The sequence below is a fragment of the Stegastes partitus genome, unplaced genomic scaffold (genome assembly GCF_000690725.1).
Source record: "Stegastes partitus isolate 25-593 unplaced genomic scaffold, Stegastes_partitus-1.0.2 Scaffold2301, whole genome shotgun sequence".
Taxonomy (NCBI): domain Eukaryota; kingdom Metazoa; phylum Chordata; class Actinopteri; family Pomacentridae; genus Stegastes; species Stegastes partitus.
In genome coordinates this window covers 31,047-50,495 of record NW_007580032.1, presented here as the reverse complement: position 1 = coordinate 50,495, position 19,449 = coordinate 31,047, and the positions used below count along the sequence as shown (strand labels likewise).

The following is a 19,449-nucleotide window of genomic DNA, read 5'->3' as shown; positions in this document are numbered from 1 at the left end:
CCTGCTTTCACCCTAAGTCAGCTGGGATAGCAATATCGTCTACACTGACATTTAAGTCACCCATTATAATGACTTTATCTGTACTGAGCACTAAATTAGATAAATACTCAGTATAAGGGGCAGGTGGGCGATAGACAAGAACTAATTGAATTGGCTTTTGTGTTTTCCAATTTAGGTGTTAGAGACTATGAGTAGGGCAGCATAGTGGTGAATGGTTAGCACTGTCTCCTTACAGCTGGAAGGTCCTGGGTTTTAATCTTGGTCTAGGATCTTTCTGTGTGTGCCAGATGCTTCAGCTTCCTTACACAGTCCAAAGACATGCTGAAGCTAATTTGTAATTCTACATTATCTGTAGGTGTGTTTGTGAGGGTGCTTGTTGTCTGTCACTGTGTGGCCCTGTGATAGACTGGTGACCTGTCCAGGGTGTCCCCTGTCTTCTTCAAGTCAGCTGGTGTAGACTTCAGCCCCCCGTGACCCTACAGAGGATAATATGTGTATAGAAAATGGATGGATGGAGACTATGAGTAATTACAACAAAATTTTGGTCTTGGGTTGATTAATGAGTTCATCATTTCCATATTTTCAGATGTTGCTGCCACTCCTGCAAAGAGCAGCAGAGAGAGACTCACCTGCAAAGGACAATGGTATGAATCTTTTTTAATGTAGTACTATTTGTATCTCTGACACAGTGGGAAATAGAAAGAGTAGAGAAAAAGCAGAGTCAGTGGACACTTACAATACCATTCCAAATAAATATTGCACTAATCCGCATAAAACTTTGAGGCAGATGAAAAACATTTCTGACAAGCACATATGGACACGGTGTAGAAACAGCTAACAGTTTATGAGAACCGTAACCGGTCTGCATTTATAAAGCACTTTTCTAACTTAGTGGTACTCAAAGCGCTTGACAGGCTTCACCCATTCACACACGAGTGGCAATATTGTAAGCAACTTTGGGTTCAGTGTCTTGCCCAAGGACACTTCAGCAGGCAGAGGGACCTCTTCCAAATAAGCCACAGTCATCCGAGAACAGGCGTTTTCTGCAACTATTGAAATTTCTTTTTGCAGGGCAAACAAATATCAGTCACATTTCAATCCTTAAAGTATTTCATTGTGGATCTAACCAGGCTCTGTCTACACCTTCTGTAAATACAACTATGATATAGCACAACCTTACTCTGACTAAAGAAAGCTGCACAAGAGTTTCCTTTTTTATTTACTCTGAAGAAGTGGGCAACAAGAAACTGAATAGAGCATATAAAATATGTATAATTTTACATGCATGAATTCTTTTTCTTTTTAAAAAACAAATCTTATTTTAAATCTTGACCAGACTGTGAGCATGTTATTATATGCAGATGATGTAGTTCTACTCGCCAAAAATGAAGAAAATTTGCAGAGTATGCTGAACACTGTTGAGGAATGGTGCTGGAAACGTACACCAGTGATAAATCAAGACAAAGTGATAAATCAAGACAAAACACAAATTGTTCATTTTAGGAGCAAATCATTGGAAAGAAGTTCAGTTGTTTTTAATTTTGGTCTGATAGTGTTGTCATATACTGACCAGTATAAATATCTTGGTTTGACAATGGACCAACACATGACATTTAAGTAAGTTGTTAATGTTTTATCTCAGTCTGCAGGCAGAGCTTTGGGATCACTACTGAACAAAGTAAAGCATTGTGGTAATTTAGGATTCCAAACTTATACACAGCTATACAATTCATGTGTGTGTCCCGTGTCCGACAATGCTTCTGGTGTTTGGGAGTTCCCGAGAACATACAAGCTGTAATACAGTGCATTATAGAGCAATTAGATCATTTCTGGAATAAATTTATTTCAGTTATGGCCATTAGTGGAGAAATGGGCTGGGAACCTCCAAACATCAGACATAAATGCCAAATGCTTCGCCTCTGAAATAGACTTGTGAAGATGTCCAATCAGAGCCTCACAAAAAAGAAATTTAACTGGGACATCTCCAACAGTCACTCCTGGGTAAATGAGTTGAAATCTTTATTTCATTTGAACAACTCATCATTTATTTTCCATAACAAGTTAGTTTGTGACTTCCAGGAGATGAGGAGTAATATGTTTTTTATGTTTAGAGTAAAATGGTCTGGTAATATTTGGTATAAACAAAACTAAGAACTTACTATCTTATAAAGAACAGAGGTGTGTAACCAAAAGTAAAAGACAGAGACTCCTGTGTGCACAGTTGCGATCCGGAACATTACCATTCGCCTTAGAAATTGGGAGGTTTACTGCAACTCCAAAGAAGGATGGGTTCTGGCAAAAAGCGCAGATGAACACACGTTAGACACTGCAAGTATCACAAAGCACAAAGTTTGCAAAGCATGGCTGGCTTGTAACCATTCTGGGAAGGATAATCCACTGGCGCTGGAGCACAGGTGGAGGCAGGCTTTATCCAACGCTGATTAATGATGCGCATCAGGTGTAGAGAAGAGTGAGGGAGTGTTCTCCCATCCAGAAACCCCGCCCGGCCTGAAACACACTCGCAGCCACCAGAAAACAACAAACACCTATACTAAACAAAGTTTCACACATAGCACAAAAACTCGTATCACCACAGCATTAAGTAAACCCAGATGGTCGACATGTCTCTGGTTCCCTGGTAAGAAAACTAGCACTGCTTCTATCCCTGAGTGTGCCTCTGGGTTGACAGACATCAGATCCAGGTCCCTTCCATAGCCAACCAGTTGAAGGATTTTACTATAACCAGATCTAAAGGCTCTATCTCCTTCGACACATCTGCAAGACAGTTTATTTCACATGAGGGTCACTCTTGTCCACGTTGCAGTTCCCATTTTATTTCACTTTAACAGCAGTGTTGTCATTGCCAGTTACACTCACAATGGCCAGTCCATCCCCTTATAAGACATATGTACTAATTCCTAAAGGAAAAAAGAAAAATGGTGCTTCTGTTGTGTTGTGTGATGATTGAGGGGTAAGGGTGTGCTTCAGGTGTCAGAGGCCTTGGATTTAACTTCAGATTCTTTGCTAAATGATGCTTTTCCTGCTGAAGTGCCCAGGTAACTGGCTATAAATGCAGAATTGCTAGAAAAAGTGGCTGCTTTTTAATCAACATTTCAAATGCAGCCATTAAAGGTGAAGATGTGAAGTTTGAAATGTGTTCTAGTAATATAGTCAGGATTGTTTCTAAGTCATGATGGAAGTATCTTGGTCTCTCTCTTTGTGTCTTAGGTAATAAAATGTCCTGCAGGAGGTCAGCCATCATAAACGTCTCGACCATGTTCTCATCCATAGAGAAATGCCCAGAGAACTTCCCAATAGCACAGATGTACCCTTACAGGACCAGCAAGGTACTGCTGGCTTACTGCTGGCGCAAATCTAAATTGGAAGTATTGAGTATGTACACCAACAATTTCACTTAATAGAGCTTTCATGATTTAAACCCAGGGAAAGTGTTCACACATCTATTACATGAGGCAGTTGCATAGGAGATGGACAAGCACATCCAACATGTACAAAACTGAATGTTGCACGCTGTCGAACTCACAATGATGAATTTATTAATGCAATGTTTAGGTGCTAGATCTTCATCAGGCAAACTGGAAGGTGGAAACATTGCACCAATAAATTTAATTGCAAGTTAGACATTGGACAGCAGTCTGTTTTGTACTTAATAGAACTTTACCTCAACTTGCTGCTTGTTTTTTTTGTTTGTTTTTTTTTGTAATATGAAAACATAATCTTTTAAGGATGAGAAGGAACAGCTGCCAAAACAGCGAGAGAGACAAAGTTCACAATCAACGTCACAGCTATGGTTAAATTAGCCCCGGTTCCCTCCTACTGTCGCCAACTGCTCGCTCAAAAGGAATACAAAGGAAACTTTGGATTGTTGGGTTCTCTGTTTAATAAATGTAAGGGCTTCACCTTACTATGTGAAGTGCTATGAGATGTGTCATCTCAAGTGCTATGAAATGACATATATTGTGAATGGCATTATATAAATGAACATGTGCTCGTCCCTCTCTGACGGACCTGCCTCATGTAATAGATGTGCAAAGAATTCCCTTTGGTAATAATAGCAGATTTAAAACTGTAAAGTATGGTGCCAGTCAGAAGCAGACTTTATGAGAAATAAAAGTTTTTGCGTTTATGGCCAATATTAAGGCAATCATCAGCAGGTATGAGAGGTGAAACCACTCCCATAGTGTACCAAATGAAAAAGTTCTATAACATTGTTACTGGGCTACCAATAAAACCATGGTTTTCCAACTCATAGTGCACATAGACAAGGTTGCAGCTCTGGGTGTGACAACTGAAGTCAATGTAGGAGTGTCTTAAGCCTGCACTCTTTCTAACAGGCAGCAGGGGGCGACTCCTTTACTTGTTTAAGAGATCCCGACAGAGTCTGTAACTTGGGTGTGTGTTGAAAGCTCTAGTTTAAGTTAAGTGATTTTGGTCAGGTTTATGGATGTGACATGTGGTTATTTATGTAAATAATTGTCAGCTTCATTGTATTGTTTTCTGATTGGTTTCAGAAACCTGTATTGTCATGTAAAATTATGCCAAATATGCAAAATAAGAATTTGTTGTGTGAGCAACAATGAAATCTGGCAGTTCTGCTGTCCCCAGGCAGCACTGAACATGCTGACTCGCTGTCAAGCTGAGGACTTCAAGATCCACAACATACTGGTGGCAGGCATCCACCCAGGCTGGGTTCGCACTGAGATGGGAGGAGCAGATGTAAGATACGGGTGATTTTAGGATATATATATATGTATATAGTGCCCAAGAAATTAGACAGGTGGTCTCATAAATTTGTTTAACACTGTATATACATATAGACTTGGCTGTATATGTAAACACTATATATTCACCTAGAAAAAAATAGTTTGTTTGATTCTTGTGCTGCTGTGGACACACTGTGTGTTTCATTAATGATGATAATGTAAAATTGCAGATAAAAACAAACTGTTCTGTTGGATTTTTGAGTGAGCAAATTAGTAATTCTTACAAGGCTCTTACTGTTTTCTTTTTTTAATTTTTAATTTTTAATTTTTTTACCCCTGCTGTCTCCTCCCTGCATTTTGACTGTCTGTCTGTGTTTGTTATCTCCCCCAGGCTCCTCTGCCCTCCCAGGACAGTGCACTTTCCGTGCTCAGTGTGATCTCATCACTGAGCAACAAAGATAGTGGGAGGCTTCTCGACTGGGGGGGCAACATGATCCCCTGGTAGTGGTCACCATGACGACCACATCCGGCCCAGAGAAAGATGATTTTTCAGAAACAAAAAAAGCATATGATAGCATAAAAGTAACAAAAACACTGAGGAGTTCTTCAGTCAGTTTTACCTCTCTTTTACATGCGCTGCTGCTTGTCTGAATTCAAATATAGCCCCATGCTCAGTCAGCAGTCCAGACATCAGCAAAGTTTCATACAAGAGGGATCCATTTTCTGCAGTAGAAACTGTGTGTTCTTATCATCTGAAATTGTTTGCTTATAACTACTTCCTAAAGGCTGCTTTTAAAAATAATAAACTACAATGACAAAACCTCACTAGCATATCGATACTCCTTCTGTGTGTGAGACAAATTTTTAGCAAGTTATTTTTTAATTGACATTTTTATATTGATCTCTGTACATTAACTATGAATGCAACATCATAAGGCTAATGTGAGATTTTTGGCTTGTTGGATCAGCATCCCAGTGAAATTTGCAGTGCCAATGAAGTTTGACTTACCTGCTCAGTAGCTACGCAACACTAATACTTCACTTTCTACGTGTACTGAAATAATTTTTGGATATTGGTATAGGTTAGGAAATAATAGCGAAACACAGACCTCTGTTCAAACTGGAATTTGTCCGGAGGGGGATCCCTTGTCCAGTGAGGTTGGGGCTCTCAGATCAGACTGCACACAGTAGAAATGACAACATTTTTTTGGGGGGGAAAGTAGCGGTGGATAAGTCTGTACACATTGGGATCTATGGATGTGGAATGTCCAGGCAAATAAAGACTGTTTCTGGCAAGATGTGTAGCAGCAACATTTTTGGAATGGTAATTTGTTTTGTTGTACCAAAAGTAAACTTTTACTTAACCGACTTTCTAAATATCCCTTCTGGGGAAAAGCCAGACAATTCTAATTTTTGTTTGATTTTATTGGTATACTTTCTGTAGCATTTGGTAATTTGGATGAATCAATAAGGTAAATGAAGTTAAGGAAGTTTAGCTGAACATCCCACTTATACCCACATACACTGCGATGGCAGACCTTTTTCATTATTTCTATTTACTATTCTTACATGCCTTTAAACAGAAATAGCATGTTTTTTGCTAAAAATAAATGATACTGGATTCATCCTAAGCTCAAACACTTTGTTTCCAGTAGTTTTACTGTAGAATCTGTGAATTTGTGGATCAGTTCAGCTGGTAGTAGTCGGCTAATAAGGCTACCTATGATCACAATGAAAGAAGAAGCCTCCTGTAGCCACTCTCTCAGTGGGGAGACAGTATAAATTCTGCTGCAGTGTGATGCTACAGCTGTCTAATAAACCCAAAGAAAAGACAGTGACATTCTACACTGGTTTTTCCAGCCTGAGACACAGTGTCTGAAATCAGATTTAAAGAGTTTTATGCAGGTTGGTAATACTGTGAAACTGAAGGAGTTGGAGCCAAGTTCCGGCAGAGTGTGATTTAAACATCCAGAGGGCCCAGCTCCGGTGGGCTCCAGTTCATTTTAACCCCTGTGTGCACCCCTGTCTGCACAACATCATCAGGTGGTCCAGACATTTTACAGAATTTTGGGCTGATTCAAAAAAACATGATATCACAGAGTCAGAGAAAAAAGAAATGCAGGTTTAATTGCATTAACTGTCCTTAAACTTTTACACTCCTTTTCTCTATTACATGCCTCTTACAAAACAACATATAATTTTCCAAAAAAAAAGCATCCAAGGTCGCACAGAGATCATTTTAAGTGCACCTGCAGTACTGCAGCTGTACAGTTATGTGGACACCTTTCGGCAGCAGTGTCACCTGCTGTGGTGGACTGAAACCAGCATGGAAAACTTGTTGAACCACAGGTGGCAACATACTGTGAACACTGAGGTGTCATGGTAACAGCAGGTCATCATGTGATGTTTGAAGATGGGTGTGTGCTCCAGTGTGTTTTTTGGAAAGTGTGCCTTTGTTAGGGATAAAAAAAAAAAAGAGCATAGACTTACAACAACATAGAGTCATACATATCATCTGGAATTTACACATCCATAACAATAATGATACAAGGATCAATAATTATATGGTATAGCAATATTGATAACAATTATTGATACTGTCTAAAACTACACTAATGTTTTCATCTTTTCTTCAAACAAAAAAGAAATATTTATTTATATTTATATAATGGAAGTTCTTTAGCCTCTTTTCTTTTAGGTTTTCTGACTAAATAGGTAACTTAAATATTTACAATGATTACTTTACAGCCATTGGCCCAGCCCACTGAAGATAAAATGTTCCTTTTAGTTTGTCTAGAGTAAAAAGTGCGCAGACAAAGGAGGGTTGAGAGAGGAATGTCCCGGTGAAAGGCAAAACAGGGAGAGAGCAGAGGATGGATGTGAAGTTGCTGTCCCTGGTCCCAGATAGGGTCCCAGACCCCCAGGATTCAGGGCCACATGGGGTTTCCATGCTACATGTCCAGGGAGCTCCTGGTTCTCCTACCCTGTAATCAGAGGCCTACAGGGTAGTCCACCCCATGTCACTGGGACGTCTCAGTTTGTGTCACTGTTTGTTTTCCTCCACCCCCCTCGGCCCCCTACATCACCAGCAGTTGTCCCAGCACCATCCTGAACTGCTGTGTACACCCTGCCAGCTCCTTCACCCTCTCAGTCATCTCTCTGGCTGCTCCAGGCGAAGGATACTGAAGTGCTGCTGTCTTTGTACTGATCACAATGTCTTTGAGTTTTTCGCAGAGGGTGTTGCTGCTTTGGGCAACCCGGGCCCTCACATCAGGAGACTTGGCCTGACGTGACAGCGTGTCGCCGATGAACACCAGCTTGTGTGCACTGAGGATGACAAATTTGCTGTGCGCCACAAAGATCTTTGGTGGCTGGTTGGAGTTGATGGAGGTAAAGAAGGCATCAATGGCGTTGGTCACTGTGGTGACATTCTGCTCACACTGCTCCTGATAGAAGAGGAGGAGCTGCCGGTCGCCATGACACAACTTGGAAGAGGAGGGGCCTCCAGAACCATTCTGGGCCACCTGGTTGGCCAGAGGGTGATGTGGGGATGGTACCCAGCCCGTCATGTCATTGTTGATTGGCCGGCTGACTTCCTGCTCTAGCCTCTCAAACTGTTTAATCTGGGAGAAGGGGAGAAAGGAGAAAGTTAATCCCTAAAAATAATCTGCAATGAGTAGCCAAATAGTTCACCTTTGGAAAAATAACAGTTTTGTTTTAAATTGTTTATTAAGAAAAAGATTCTCTAGTTCCAGCTTCTGAGATGTTAAGATTAGTTGCTCTGTTTTGATATGATCCTGACAATATGTTTCAGTCGGACAAAACACGTACCTGACACATGCATATTTCACTGTATTTTGACAATTTATAAACAAACAATTTATTCAAATAAACACGGGTTTATTTCCATTAATTTATAATTTTAAAAAAGTGTTTGTTGCAGAATACTTTTGGTTTTATTTCAGTGTGGTTGTGTAGGTCACAAATTGATCTTTATCTCTGAGACGAACAAGGAAAAAAACAGTCCCAAAGACCCGCTCCATAGCTTGTAAGTGCAGATAATTTATCATTGACCAGTTTAATATGTGTAAAATTTAAATGTATAAGAACTCTTGAGCCTGGCCAGCTGGTCAGAAAGGCACCACGCCCTTGAATAAACATTTAAATGAAAGCACAATTTGCCGCATCTGCTAGCCCTTGACAATAACTTCTAAATATAGGCAAGAGCATAATATCCAGTGGAGTTGGAAATATGAGCCTTCTCAATGTTTAAAATCCTGTTTTTGTCCTTCCAATTTTTAATATTTCGGTCTGATTCACTTGCTCAAATCTCTAAACAGTAGTCTCTGTCTGTTCAGCTGCCAGAATCCAGATCATGACTACATTTGATCAGTTCACAAGTATTGATATATATGGTCACTCTTTGAGACAAACACAAGAAGAACAAAGGGATGGACTAAGGCAGAGAAGGATAGGGAAGCAGTATAAAACACACACACAGAGGGTGAAAATGGCTCCTTACAGAGATAACAAAACACATAAACAGGTACCTGTTGCTGTTCCAGTTGCGTCTTGTTGTGTCTGATAATGTTGCCTTTCTCCAGCAGTTGTCTTTGGTTCTTTTCAAACTCTTCCTTCCCCTGGCAGATCAACACACAGTTGTTACACCACTTGCACACACTTACACAGTTTATGAAAACACATCTATTTGTGCATCAGTAACAGTACTAACAGTAACCACTCTTGAGGTGACAATAACATTGGTGGAGCAAAGCATATATTGAAACCTGACAAGACCTAACATAACATTTTAAAAACAGTACAATGCCAACAATGCATCAGGGGACACATTAATGGACAACTGGTGACTAAATAGAGGGTATGGAAAACTGCTCCAGCTCAGGTATAGTTTTTCAAAAAATCACATGCGTAATGTTTATTCATTTATCAAAAATGATCATGATTTGTCCACTTAATCCCTCCATCAAAAAATGTGTGATACACAGGCAAGTGGACACTTTGCTTGGTTAATGCTGAGTATCATTTAATGACCTACAAGCATTTAATGGGCCTTTAGCATCACGTTTAATGAAAACTACTAAAAATCAAGTAACTAGAATGCGATCACAACTAATATTCATTTTCACAAATAACCAAATTTAAATCAGGTGTCAAAATGATCAGTGGTACTTTGCAACAACATTGGCTAGCTCATAAAAACTGTGCATATCCGGGTCATATTGGACCATGTTGGATTTGTAGTTATCCCTCTATAGGACACTCCTTAAAAATACTTGGAAAATGAAAACTTCAACCCTAGGGTGTTATTGAAGGATATTTCAAGATATTTTTTACTTTTGTGACTTAAAAAAATATATAGATATATTGCAAATCAAGATTAATAAAGTTACCATATATGTTAACTTGCCTGTCTATGGTTAAAACGGGAATATATAATAAATAAAAGAAAAAGTAACAAACTACAATTTATTTAGAAATATTTCAGTTTGAGGTAATGGTACTTACACAACCAGTGACAAAGTATTTATAAAGTGCTTGGCAAGTTCATTTAGTAATATTTATCTTGGGGTAGTGGTTTTGGCACTAATCTCACAAAATAAATCAAAGTGGAGTTCAATACAAACCAGTAACAAACCAGTAACAAAGTGTTAATAAAGTGCCTGGAACATTTGTTTAATGACATGTTTTTGTAAGGTAGTGATATCGGCACTAATATAAAAACTAAATCAAAGTGCACATGGTCCTTCAACCTCAAGGAGAGGCACAGGGTGGACATACTGAACATCCAAGAAGGCTACCATGTATGGTCATTTGCCCCATAAAGGGTTAACATGTTGAGTGTGCAGGAAATGGGCAGATGTCAAGACCTGAGCCTCTGTGACAAGGGGCAAATCATTACGGCCGGATGACTGGGTCAGAGCATCTCTGAACAAGATAAGTTTGTGGCGTGCTGCCAATCAGCAGCGGGAAGTGGCTATTGACAGTGGAGTGGTCTGAGGAGGGACCAATCATGAACTGCTGAGAACTACTGAAACAAGTCTGATCCTCAGCAGCTGTAGTTCATAACTTCTGGGACTGCTGTGAATGTGTTTGGTGCTGGATATCACAGAACACCCTTAGTGATCTGGTAGAGTGCAGACCTACTCAGGTTGGAACCTTTCTGGAGGTACATAAAGGATTAACAGCATTGTAGGCAGCTGGTAGTATTGTGGCTCATCAGTGTAGTCTCATAATACCTGACTATGACCTATTTCGCCACCATGTAGGCCATAAAATCAGACAGGCACTCTTTCTGCATACCCCAGTGTTCATGGTTGTCTTTAGTTGTGGTTTCAGCACATTTCTCTCTAAGAATTCTTGTTTATTTAAATGTGATGTATTCCAAGCCTTTAAATATGCTATGATACAGTAAAGGGTTTGAATCTAGTGTGTGTTTGTACCTGTAGATGTACGTAGTCATAGTCCTCCATCCAGCCTTCCTCTGTGGTCTCATACGGCCTGTCCACTCCTTCCTCTTCCTCTGCAGCTGTAAACTTTGGTGGAGAGGGGAGGGGCCGTGACTGAATATTCACCTTCTCCCCTCCCTGAAAGCTTCCACTTCCTGATCCTGTCATGTGACCACTGATCTCCCCGGGGATTGGAGGGAGAGGCAGCTGCTGCTGTTGCCGGGTCGTCCGTTTGAAGAGCAGTGAGGCGTTACCATGGAGAAAGGAGGCGAGCTGCTTGGCGTCGTCGGGGATGCCTCGTGCTGTCATAATTAGGAGATCCAAGTCATCCCCTCCTGGTGGTGGTGTTGTGAGTGCTGTATGTGACCAAGAAACGGTGTCTAAGCTCTGACTGTGTCGAATCAAACTCTGGAAGACCTCCTCCATCTTCCCCACTTGACGACCTAGTTTGGTCTGCAGTGAGCGGTCTGTGGCCTGGGCAGCATTGGCCACAGCCCCCCGGGCAAATTCTAGAAAGTCTCGAACAGTGGCGCGCACCCTGTCAGCAGCCTGATGAATAGCCGGGAGATTCCCCTCCAGGTGAGCAGGGTTCCTCCAGTTGCCTGTGATGAATGACATCATGAGGGAAACACTGGACTCAACAGCTTGCTGGAGGCGAGACAGACGCTCCATGGCCTGATCCAGTTCCAAGATGAGTGGCTTCCCTGGAATGGAGCCAGGAGCAGGAAGTGAGGAGGTGTCACGGACAGGGACCATGTCTAATGATGAAGCAGAGTGGTTGCTCCGTGTGCTTCCTGTGCTGGAGGCAGACAGCCGCTTGAAAGACATGTTCAGCTCTTCATTGGTTGACTGGGCATCACGTACAACCTGCAAAACACATCACCATTAAAACAATGCTGAGACTATCTACATTAAGACAGAACGCATGTAAGCTTAATCATTGGTTCCCTGCCTCCTGACATTGGACTAAGTGGGTCATCTCAATAATAAAAATATAATGTATTCACAGATTACGTTGTTTTCATAAAGAAACAAGACAAACCTAAAGAAATAACGTAATATTCAATATATACAAAGTGATCAGCGTGACAGTGAGTGAGCTTAGTTTGTAATGACAACTGCATTTACCAAGGAGATGAGTGAAGCGTAATACCACAGAGCAGAATGACACAAACTGTGGATTTGAACCACTGCATTCTGCTTTAAAGAAGGCGAACAGTACATTTTCTGCAAACCTCATCAAAACACACACACACTGGATGCGCAGAAATGAAACAGACCTCTCACTTTTGGTTCTTGTTTCAAGGCAAACAAACACCTGACCCAACATATGGATGTGGTCTGCTAACTCTCCTACCTGTGGTGGGACATCATAGATATACTCGTCTCCCCTCTCGCCTCCTCTCTCCTCTCGTTCTCGGGGGAAGTCGTACACATCCTGGGTGGGGTGACCTCCGGGGCGCAGAATGGCTGGGATGTCATAGATCTCCTGGGGGGCCTGGCTGAGTCCACCCCTGTCTCTGTGATAATGCTTGTCAGTCAGGATGGGGGGTGGGACGTCGTAGACATCCTCTGGAATCGGCGGCTCTTCGTCATCGTCATTGAGGTTGTTGTGCAGGTACTGACCAGGAGGGACGGGGACTTTGGACTTTAGTTTGGCAAAGTGGGGTGGCACGTCGTAGGTCTCCTCTCTTATTGGCAGAGAATCAGGGACGTCTTTGCTGACAGATGGTGGGAAATCATAGACCTGAAGAGACAGAGGGAGAAAAATATCCCGTATTGCATAAAGTGTTGTACTTGCTTGTTTATACTGTATGTACACATAAAACTGCTTTCCAGTGACAGATAAAGCGCTGCTTTCTTTTTGCTGCTTTTGCCAAGACTGATTTTAGTTTATTAGTTTCGAACATAGATTTGTCTTTGTACCTAATTGCATCAAATGAGTCTTAATTACAATCATAAACTAGCTCACGTTTGTAATTGCACATGCTCTTTCTGTGTTATGGTATAATATGCATGATTTCATAGTACACTGTGCAAAAGTTCTAACCACTCAAGTGAGAATTATATGTCACTTTCTGTGTCCACTCTGTGGTATTAGAGAACACCCAATAATTATATTCATTACAGCCATGTTACTGTGTATCATGTGTTGAACACACCGTGTACATTTTGTCATTTGGATGGTGCTTGTCACATAAGGCTGACTTTCTGTCATCAATAGGGGGTGCTATGACTTAGACATGTCGATATGTTCAGTCTGGGACTGCTCTCAAGCAGGAGAACTTTGTGGCAAATAGGACAATTGACATTAAAGTTACAACAATTTTCTTTTTCATAGTGAGAAACTGAAATTTGCCAAACCAACATGGATGCCATGTTCAACGAAAGCTCACAAATGTCACAGTATATCATCATCACAAAGGTCTTTGAAGTATACTGCCCAAATATGATTAAGATCTGGTTATTTCTCTCAAAGGAGTTTAACAATTACGCCTATGAATGGCAAAAATTGTGTCAAAACTGCACAGTAAATTTAAAAATGGCTGACTAAACAGAATAGTTTCAAGAGGGTCCCCACACTGGTTGGTGCCCAGGCCATAAATATTTTCCTCTAGGAAAGAAAGGGTACACAATCTTCAGTTAACTTATGCCAGGTAGAATGCAATACGCATAAACATTATATAATTGCACCAAAACAATTATGTTGTATATATTAACTTCCATAAGTGAAAACTTACAGTCTGCTGTGGGTTCTTGTCTGTGCTTGCTGGGATGTCATATATATCTTGACCACTAGAGGGGTCCTTCACCACCATGGGAGGAGTATCGTACACCTAAAAACAGAAAAATCGCAGGAAAAGACACACATAAATAGCATGTTTTTACACACTATGCACTTGACAGATTACTGACATACACATATGCTGACACATTCATCAGTACAATGATGTGGTATATTAGAATAAAGCAAACATACAGTGGGCCTATACCTCACACTAGACTCATACTCCAGCAGTGATGGTGATGAGTAACACCTGTCTACTATTAACAAATACTCCAGAAACTGTTTACCATCATACTGCTGTATAATGGGAGAGATGGCAAATGTAAGTGACTTAGTGTGGTTGTTCAGACGGCTGTTGATGTGACCAGAAGCTCTTGAGATTTCTCCACACCAAGACAACGTTGACATAAAAATGAGCAAATGCTGATGTAAGCTGAAAGTCTAACAACAAAAAAAGCTACTGAACTAAAAAGAGAAATGTTTAGTCCATAAGACATGCATTGTGAACATGCCTGTAGAAAAAATTCAGATTTTGTGTACAAATGGTTGAAAATCTGCTCTCTTGGTTCTTTCTGGTTATTGCAGACTTTAGGCTCTTGGAAAAAAAAAAGTGACAGCCCTCATCAACACTTTCTGGCTGATAGGCTTCAACAGGATACCCCAACATCTGGCTATCAAGCAGAGGTTTTGGCGTATTTAGCAGATGACAGCTACACAGGCATTTCTTGGAAGGTGAAGTCTAACAAAATGACCATTATCTTGCATTGTTAGCCCAGAGCTGTTTGCTCTGCTCTGTCTTTGCATATAAGCCATAAAGAAATCCACAACTGAGAGGAAGCAAAGGTAAGATTTGTTTAAAGGACCGTTAGATCACAAAGAAACATCCCTGAGTACCATTTCAGTGCCAGTGAATGTAATCTGACTATTTGTATTTATTTGATATTAGATAAAACACACAATCAAGAAAGACACATAGACACAACAGAGACACACACACACAGCTCGACAAGTACACATAAACATGTATATGTACACACAAACACACACACACATATGCACTTTATCTGGGGAGAGAGGAAAAGAAGACCGGAGGGTTGTATAGGGAGTATGAAGAGGTACTTAAGAAGAGAAGGATGTAGGAAAGAAAGAAGACAGCTGATATGCAGGGAGATGATAGAAGGAGGAAGGAAAAGAGAGAAAATGTAGGAAAACAGGAGGAAAAGTGGCAAGAGGACGAAGAGAAAACATGAGGAAAATAAAGAGAAGGGAAGTTGAAGAAGAGGCAAAACAGAGGAGAGAGAGCTGACAGGACAAGCCAAAGAAAAGGGGAGATGGAGAATGATAGAACAGAAATGTAATTCAGTGTAGTTCTGGTCCTAGTGAAACAGTAAGCTTATTGAGGAAATGTCCATCTATTAACGCCCACTCTCTATGTCCTTCCTGCTCTGCAGTCAACTTCTCTCTGCATTTGTCACTCTGCGTCTCACACATACTGCAACCACTTGTTGCATCTGACGTCAAACCCCTGAAACGCGCACACATACATGTGCATACATAACCCGTTTTGATGCAGAGTAACAGATAGACACATAGATAGACGAAGAGGAGGAGAGAGAGAGAGAGAAGAAAATCAGCAGAACAACACATTAAATTTACTGTCTGTACTACATTCATTATATCTCTTAGAACTGCATTTTCATCCCAGAATAGTTCATTTGAATTTGAAAGAAACAGCGAGACTAAGAGAGCATCACACAAGGAGAGACAGAATCCAAACCCAACAGCTTCCTTGCCAAGAGTTGATCCTCTAAATGTTTCATGTTACGCTGTAACTGCTGCACAGTTGTCATGTATGTTGAGTGTAACAGCTCAGTTTCTGTGCGGCAGCTAGAAATAGGATTCTTTTTCTACAGTACAATCATTGCTGCTATTCAACTGTAAACATTTCTGAACTGATATGAGTAGATCTCAGCTGTCAAATATAAACTATTGAGTTTTGATGTCACAACAATCAACACTTTAATACCAAGTTGCCAGAATTCTGGAAAGAAGAAAGTTCTTGTGTTCTATGGTACCAGATGTACCAAAGGTACTGTAAATACTGTAGGTAGTGACAATGCTGGACAAAAAACAAAATTCTATGTGCAATGGCAGGTTCAGGTGTAGCAAGAGGTCCTCACAGGGTTGTAGAAAAACAAACCACTGTGTATGGTTGGTGAAATGTTACAGTGTTACTGTCTGTCAACTGTGACAGTGCATCCAATGTTCCACACGCAATGATCACAACTTGTTTCAGCAATCACTGTTCATAGGCTTCCATCATTACCGTATACAGTGCAGCATGTCAACAGTGTGTGTGTGTTTGCTAGTACACACTGTGCACAATGTTTTTCAAAATAAGATTAAATTTCATTCATTTTGATTGAAATAAGTGGAATTCAATAGATTTATTGTATTGCATTTCTGGTATATCACAGACACACAGCGAGTGTGACACTCAGCTGTACTATGTGTGATTACTTGCTATGATCACAACCATCTGCCATGAGCCTTCTCTCACACAGCACACATTTTGATGAACAGCTTTGTGTCGCGGTGTTCAGTTTTCACCTTTCAGACTGGAGACCTCAAGGCAAAGCAACTAAATCTGTTACTACAGCTACACATCTTCCGCCCACCTGTCTTTCCTTTCTTACACTCATGAGAAGGGAAAGACTCATACACTGACATCTTTACACCACAGAACTACTGTGACAACATGCATTTCAACAGTTAATACTACATACACTGCAGCTGCTAACAGGCTATTACTCAGAATAACCAAACTGTGTTATTACTTTGTTATATTAGGTTATAGCTTGACTTATTTAATATTTTGTTTTAATATTGATTATGTGGTCTTGAATCTAACCTTATACCATGTGTGGTGCTGGTATTGAGTGATAAGCAGCTGTGATGCTAGGAGATTTTGCGAATGTTAAAGACAAACATGAGGATGTGAGGATTAGAATTGTTTTAAATAAAGTGCCTGAGCATGTGATTTCATCTTTTGCATTCTGTTTTTATGCACAATCTCTTCAGTTAAACAGAATTCACATAGCCATGATTTGTGCACATTGTCTTACTCAAACCAGGTGTGGTACTCATAGATAACAATACAGACATACACAGTATATACAATGTGACTATTCACACTGGCTAACCCTAACGAGAACACACTCAGTCAAGAAGAATTACACACACACACACACACACACACAGAGCAGTTTTACCTGTGTACTGTACTGCTGGCGGGTGGGAGGCACGTCATATATGTCCTGCTGGGTTGGAGGCTGATGTCTTGGTGGGATGTCGTACTCGTCTTGGTCTGGTTTTACTGTGTCGTACACATACACTTGTCCAACACGGGTAGGCACTACAACCTGGGAACAGGGAGCAGACAGGCAGGTGAGTCAATATCAATAAGAAGACTAAGAGGATCTCATTTAACAGCACCAGTATTATGTTACATTCATATTAAAAAGATTAAAAGAGGTTAACAGAAAAAATATCCCTGCAAAAACAAAGATCAAACTCCTTTTCATAATCTGTACGGTCCCGTCGTTTAGGGAAACTTTAAGCATGTGTTTTTGTGACTATGGCAAATTACAAGGGAGAAAATGTACTACAGTAGACTCTTCATCAGTCTGAGAAGTTAAAAAAACAACTAAAAGGCTTTCTAACCTTTGAAAGAGAACTTATTGCTTCTTTACACTGAATGGAGACTAAAGGTTATTCAGTCTCATTAAAACATGCCGCTAACACACAGACACTCACAGAAGCAAAAGAAACAGAGCGGGGGTCCTGTCATAGTTGTCGTGGGAACCAGGCTACCCTATTGTCTGCCTGTTTAAACTCTGTATTATATGTTGGAGTGTAGAGTCAACCAGCCAGCCTGGGAAACCACAACAGCTGTGGGATACAACACAGCACAAGTAACCCTCCTAAATATCCTTCATCATTCCTCACTTCTATCGCTGTCATTTTCATGTGCTGGTTAACCGAAACACAACCAGAACCCACTGGAGAGGTGAGGCCTCGCATATGAACTGGAATTGTATATTATTAGCTGTATTAAAATAGGGGGTGTGGATGTTATTGACTATTACTTTTATTGCTTTGCGGGGAATTTTGAGGACTCCACTAATGCATACACTTCATATTGAGAAACCAAAATGTGGAAAGTAAGCACTAGTGAATGTGGACACAATTTAAGAAATCGTTAATGACAATCATCAGATGCTATGCAGAGTTACTACTTCAACACTAGGTGTTGTTTGTGCCCAAATATCTTGTTTTTACATTTCTATGTAAAGACACGATTAAACCTCTGAACCACAAGCAGTTTCTGGGTGGTTTGTCTCATCTGTCGTCACTGTGGGCTCATTATTTACTGTAAAGTCCTGCATCTTCATGGAAACAGCACAGCCATGGCTAAAAGTGGCTAGATCAAAAAACATATAATTTGTTTGTATAAGTTATTTTTTGGGCCTTTATTGGATAGGACAGTTGAGAGAGAGACAGGAAAGTGGGGGAGGAGAATGGGGGAAGAGGTTGCAGTAAAGGTCCATGAGTGGGATTCAAACCCGTAACTGCTGCTTCGGAGACTACAGCCCCTGTACATGGGTCACCAGCTGAAGCAGGTGAGCTAAAGCAGCGGCCAAAAATGAAAGCATATAATTTTTTTGCAACATATCAAAGTTCTAAAGCCATAAATCATTAAAACAAGAAAAAAAAACAAAAAAAAAACAGAATTTCTTTGATTAATTTTTATTACAGCTCTCTCCCTTCATGGAATTTTTCTACTAAAACAAACCCCCCCGTCACTATTTTGAGGGTTTTGTCAGAAAATCACACCACTCAAAATATAGCTAATAGTATGTTATAAGGTCTGTGGTATATGACTTATTCCGAGGTTTAAAAAAAAAAGGTGAAAAAAAAAAAGAAAAGCCCTTTAAAGTGCATTTCATCATATCAGCTACAGAAATATGAATGATGACAAAATATCCCACATTGGTGTATCTGTATTTATGAGCCTGATCATAGTTTAATCATGCCCGGCCCCAGCCCTGATTAATAGAAGCTCTCTGATAACATTTACTCAGCTCCCCAGCTGTCACAGGTATGTTATGTATGAGACAGATACAAACAAATGATAAAACCATTCATCTAGCAGCCTGTCTATACTAATCTGCCTCCGCCTTCACACAGGAGACTTATGAAGTCAACATGGCTGTCTGGGAGACTTCAACACACATTTTCTGCCTTTAGCTCACCTGCCTCAGAACCAATTCTCACTAAAGCAACAACTGACTCTTGGCATCTTTGTTAGAAATTTAAATGATATTGCACAGGGTGAGACTTCACCAAGAGTAAAAAAGACACAAGAAGATCTGTGACCAACTAAAATTCAGAAGAAATCAGTTGCAGC

The 19,449-nt window shown here is 40.4% G+C and overlaps 2 protein-coding genes across 2 annotated transcripts in view; one reads left to right on the top strand and one right to left on the bottom strand.

Moving 5' to 3' along the window:
- LOC103374610 (uncharacterized oxidoreductase C663.08c-like) overlaps positions 1-5,549 on the top strand; it is an 11,375-nt gene extending 5,826 nt beyond the window's left edge. The window contains exons 4-7 of the mRNA XM_008304727.1: positions 587-644; positions 3,229-3,347; positions 4,627-4,737; positions 5,116-5,549. Of these exons, the coding sequence (XP_008302949.1) occupies positions 587-644; positions 3,229-3,347; positions 4,627-4,737; positions 5,116-5,229 (402 nt within the window). The 3' untranslated portion in view covers positions 5,230-5,549. The remainder of the gene's footprint in view (positions 1-586; positions 645-3,228; positions 3,348-4,626; positions 4,738-5,115) is intronic.
- Positions 5,550-6,825: 1,276 nt separating this feature from the next.
- bcar1 (BCAR1 scaffold protein, Cas family member) overlaps positions 6,826-19,449 on the bottom strand; it is a 43,549-nt gene continuing 30,925 nt past the window's right edge. The window contains exons 3-8 of the mRNA XM_008304724.1: positions 17,252-17,401; positions 13,933-14,028; positions 12,549-12,938; positions 11,186-12,058; positions 9,275-9,364; positions 6,826-8,347 (exon numbers count right to left, since the gene is read on the bottom strand). Of these exons, the coding sequence (XP_008302946.1) occupies positions 7,802-8,347; positions 9,275-9,364; positions 11,186-12,058; positions 12,549-12,938; positions 13,933-14,028; positions 17,252-17,401 (2,145 nt within the window). The 3' untranslated portion in view covers positions 6,826-7,801. The remainder of the gene's footprint in view (positions 8,348-9,274; positions 9,365-11,185; positions 12,059-12,548; positions 12,939-13,932; positions 14,029-17,251; positions 17,402-19,449) is intronic.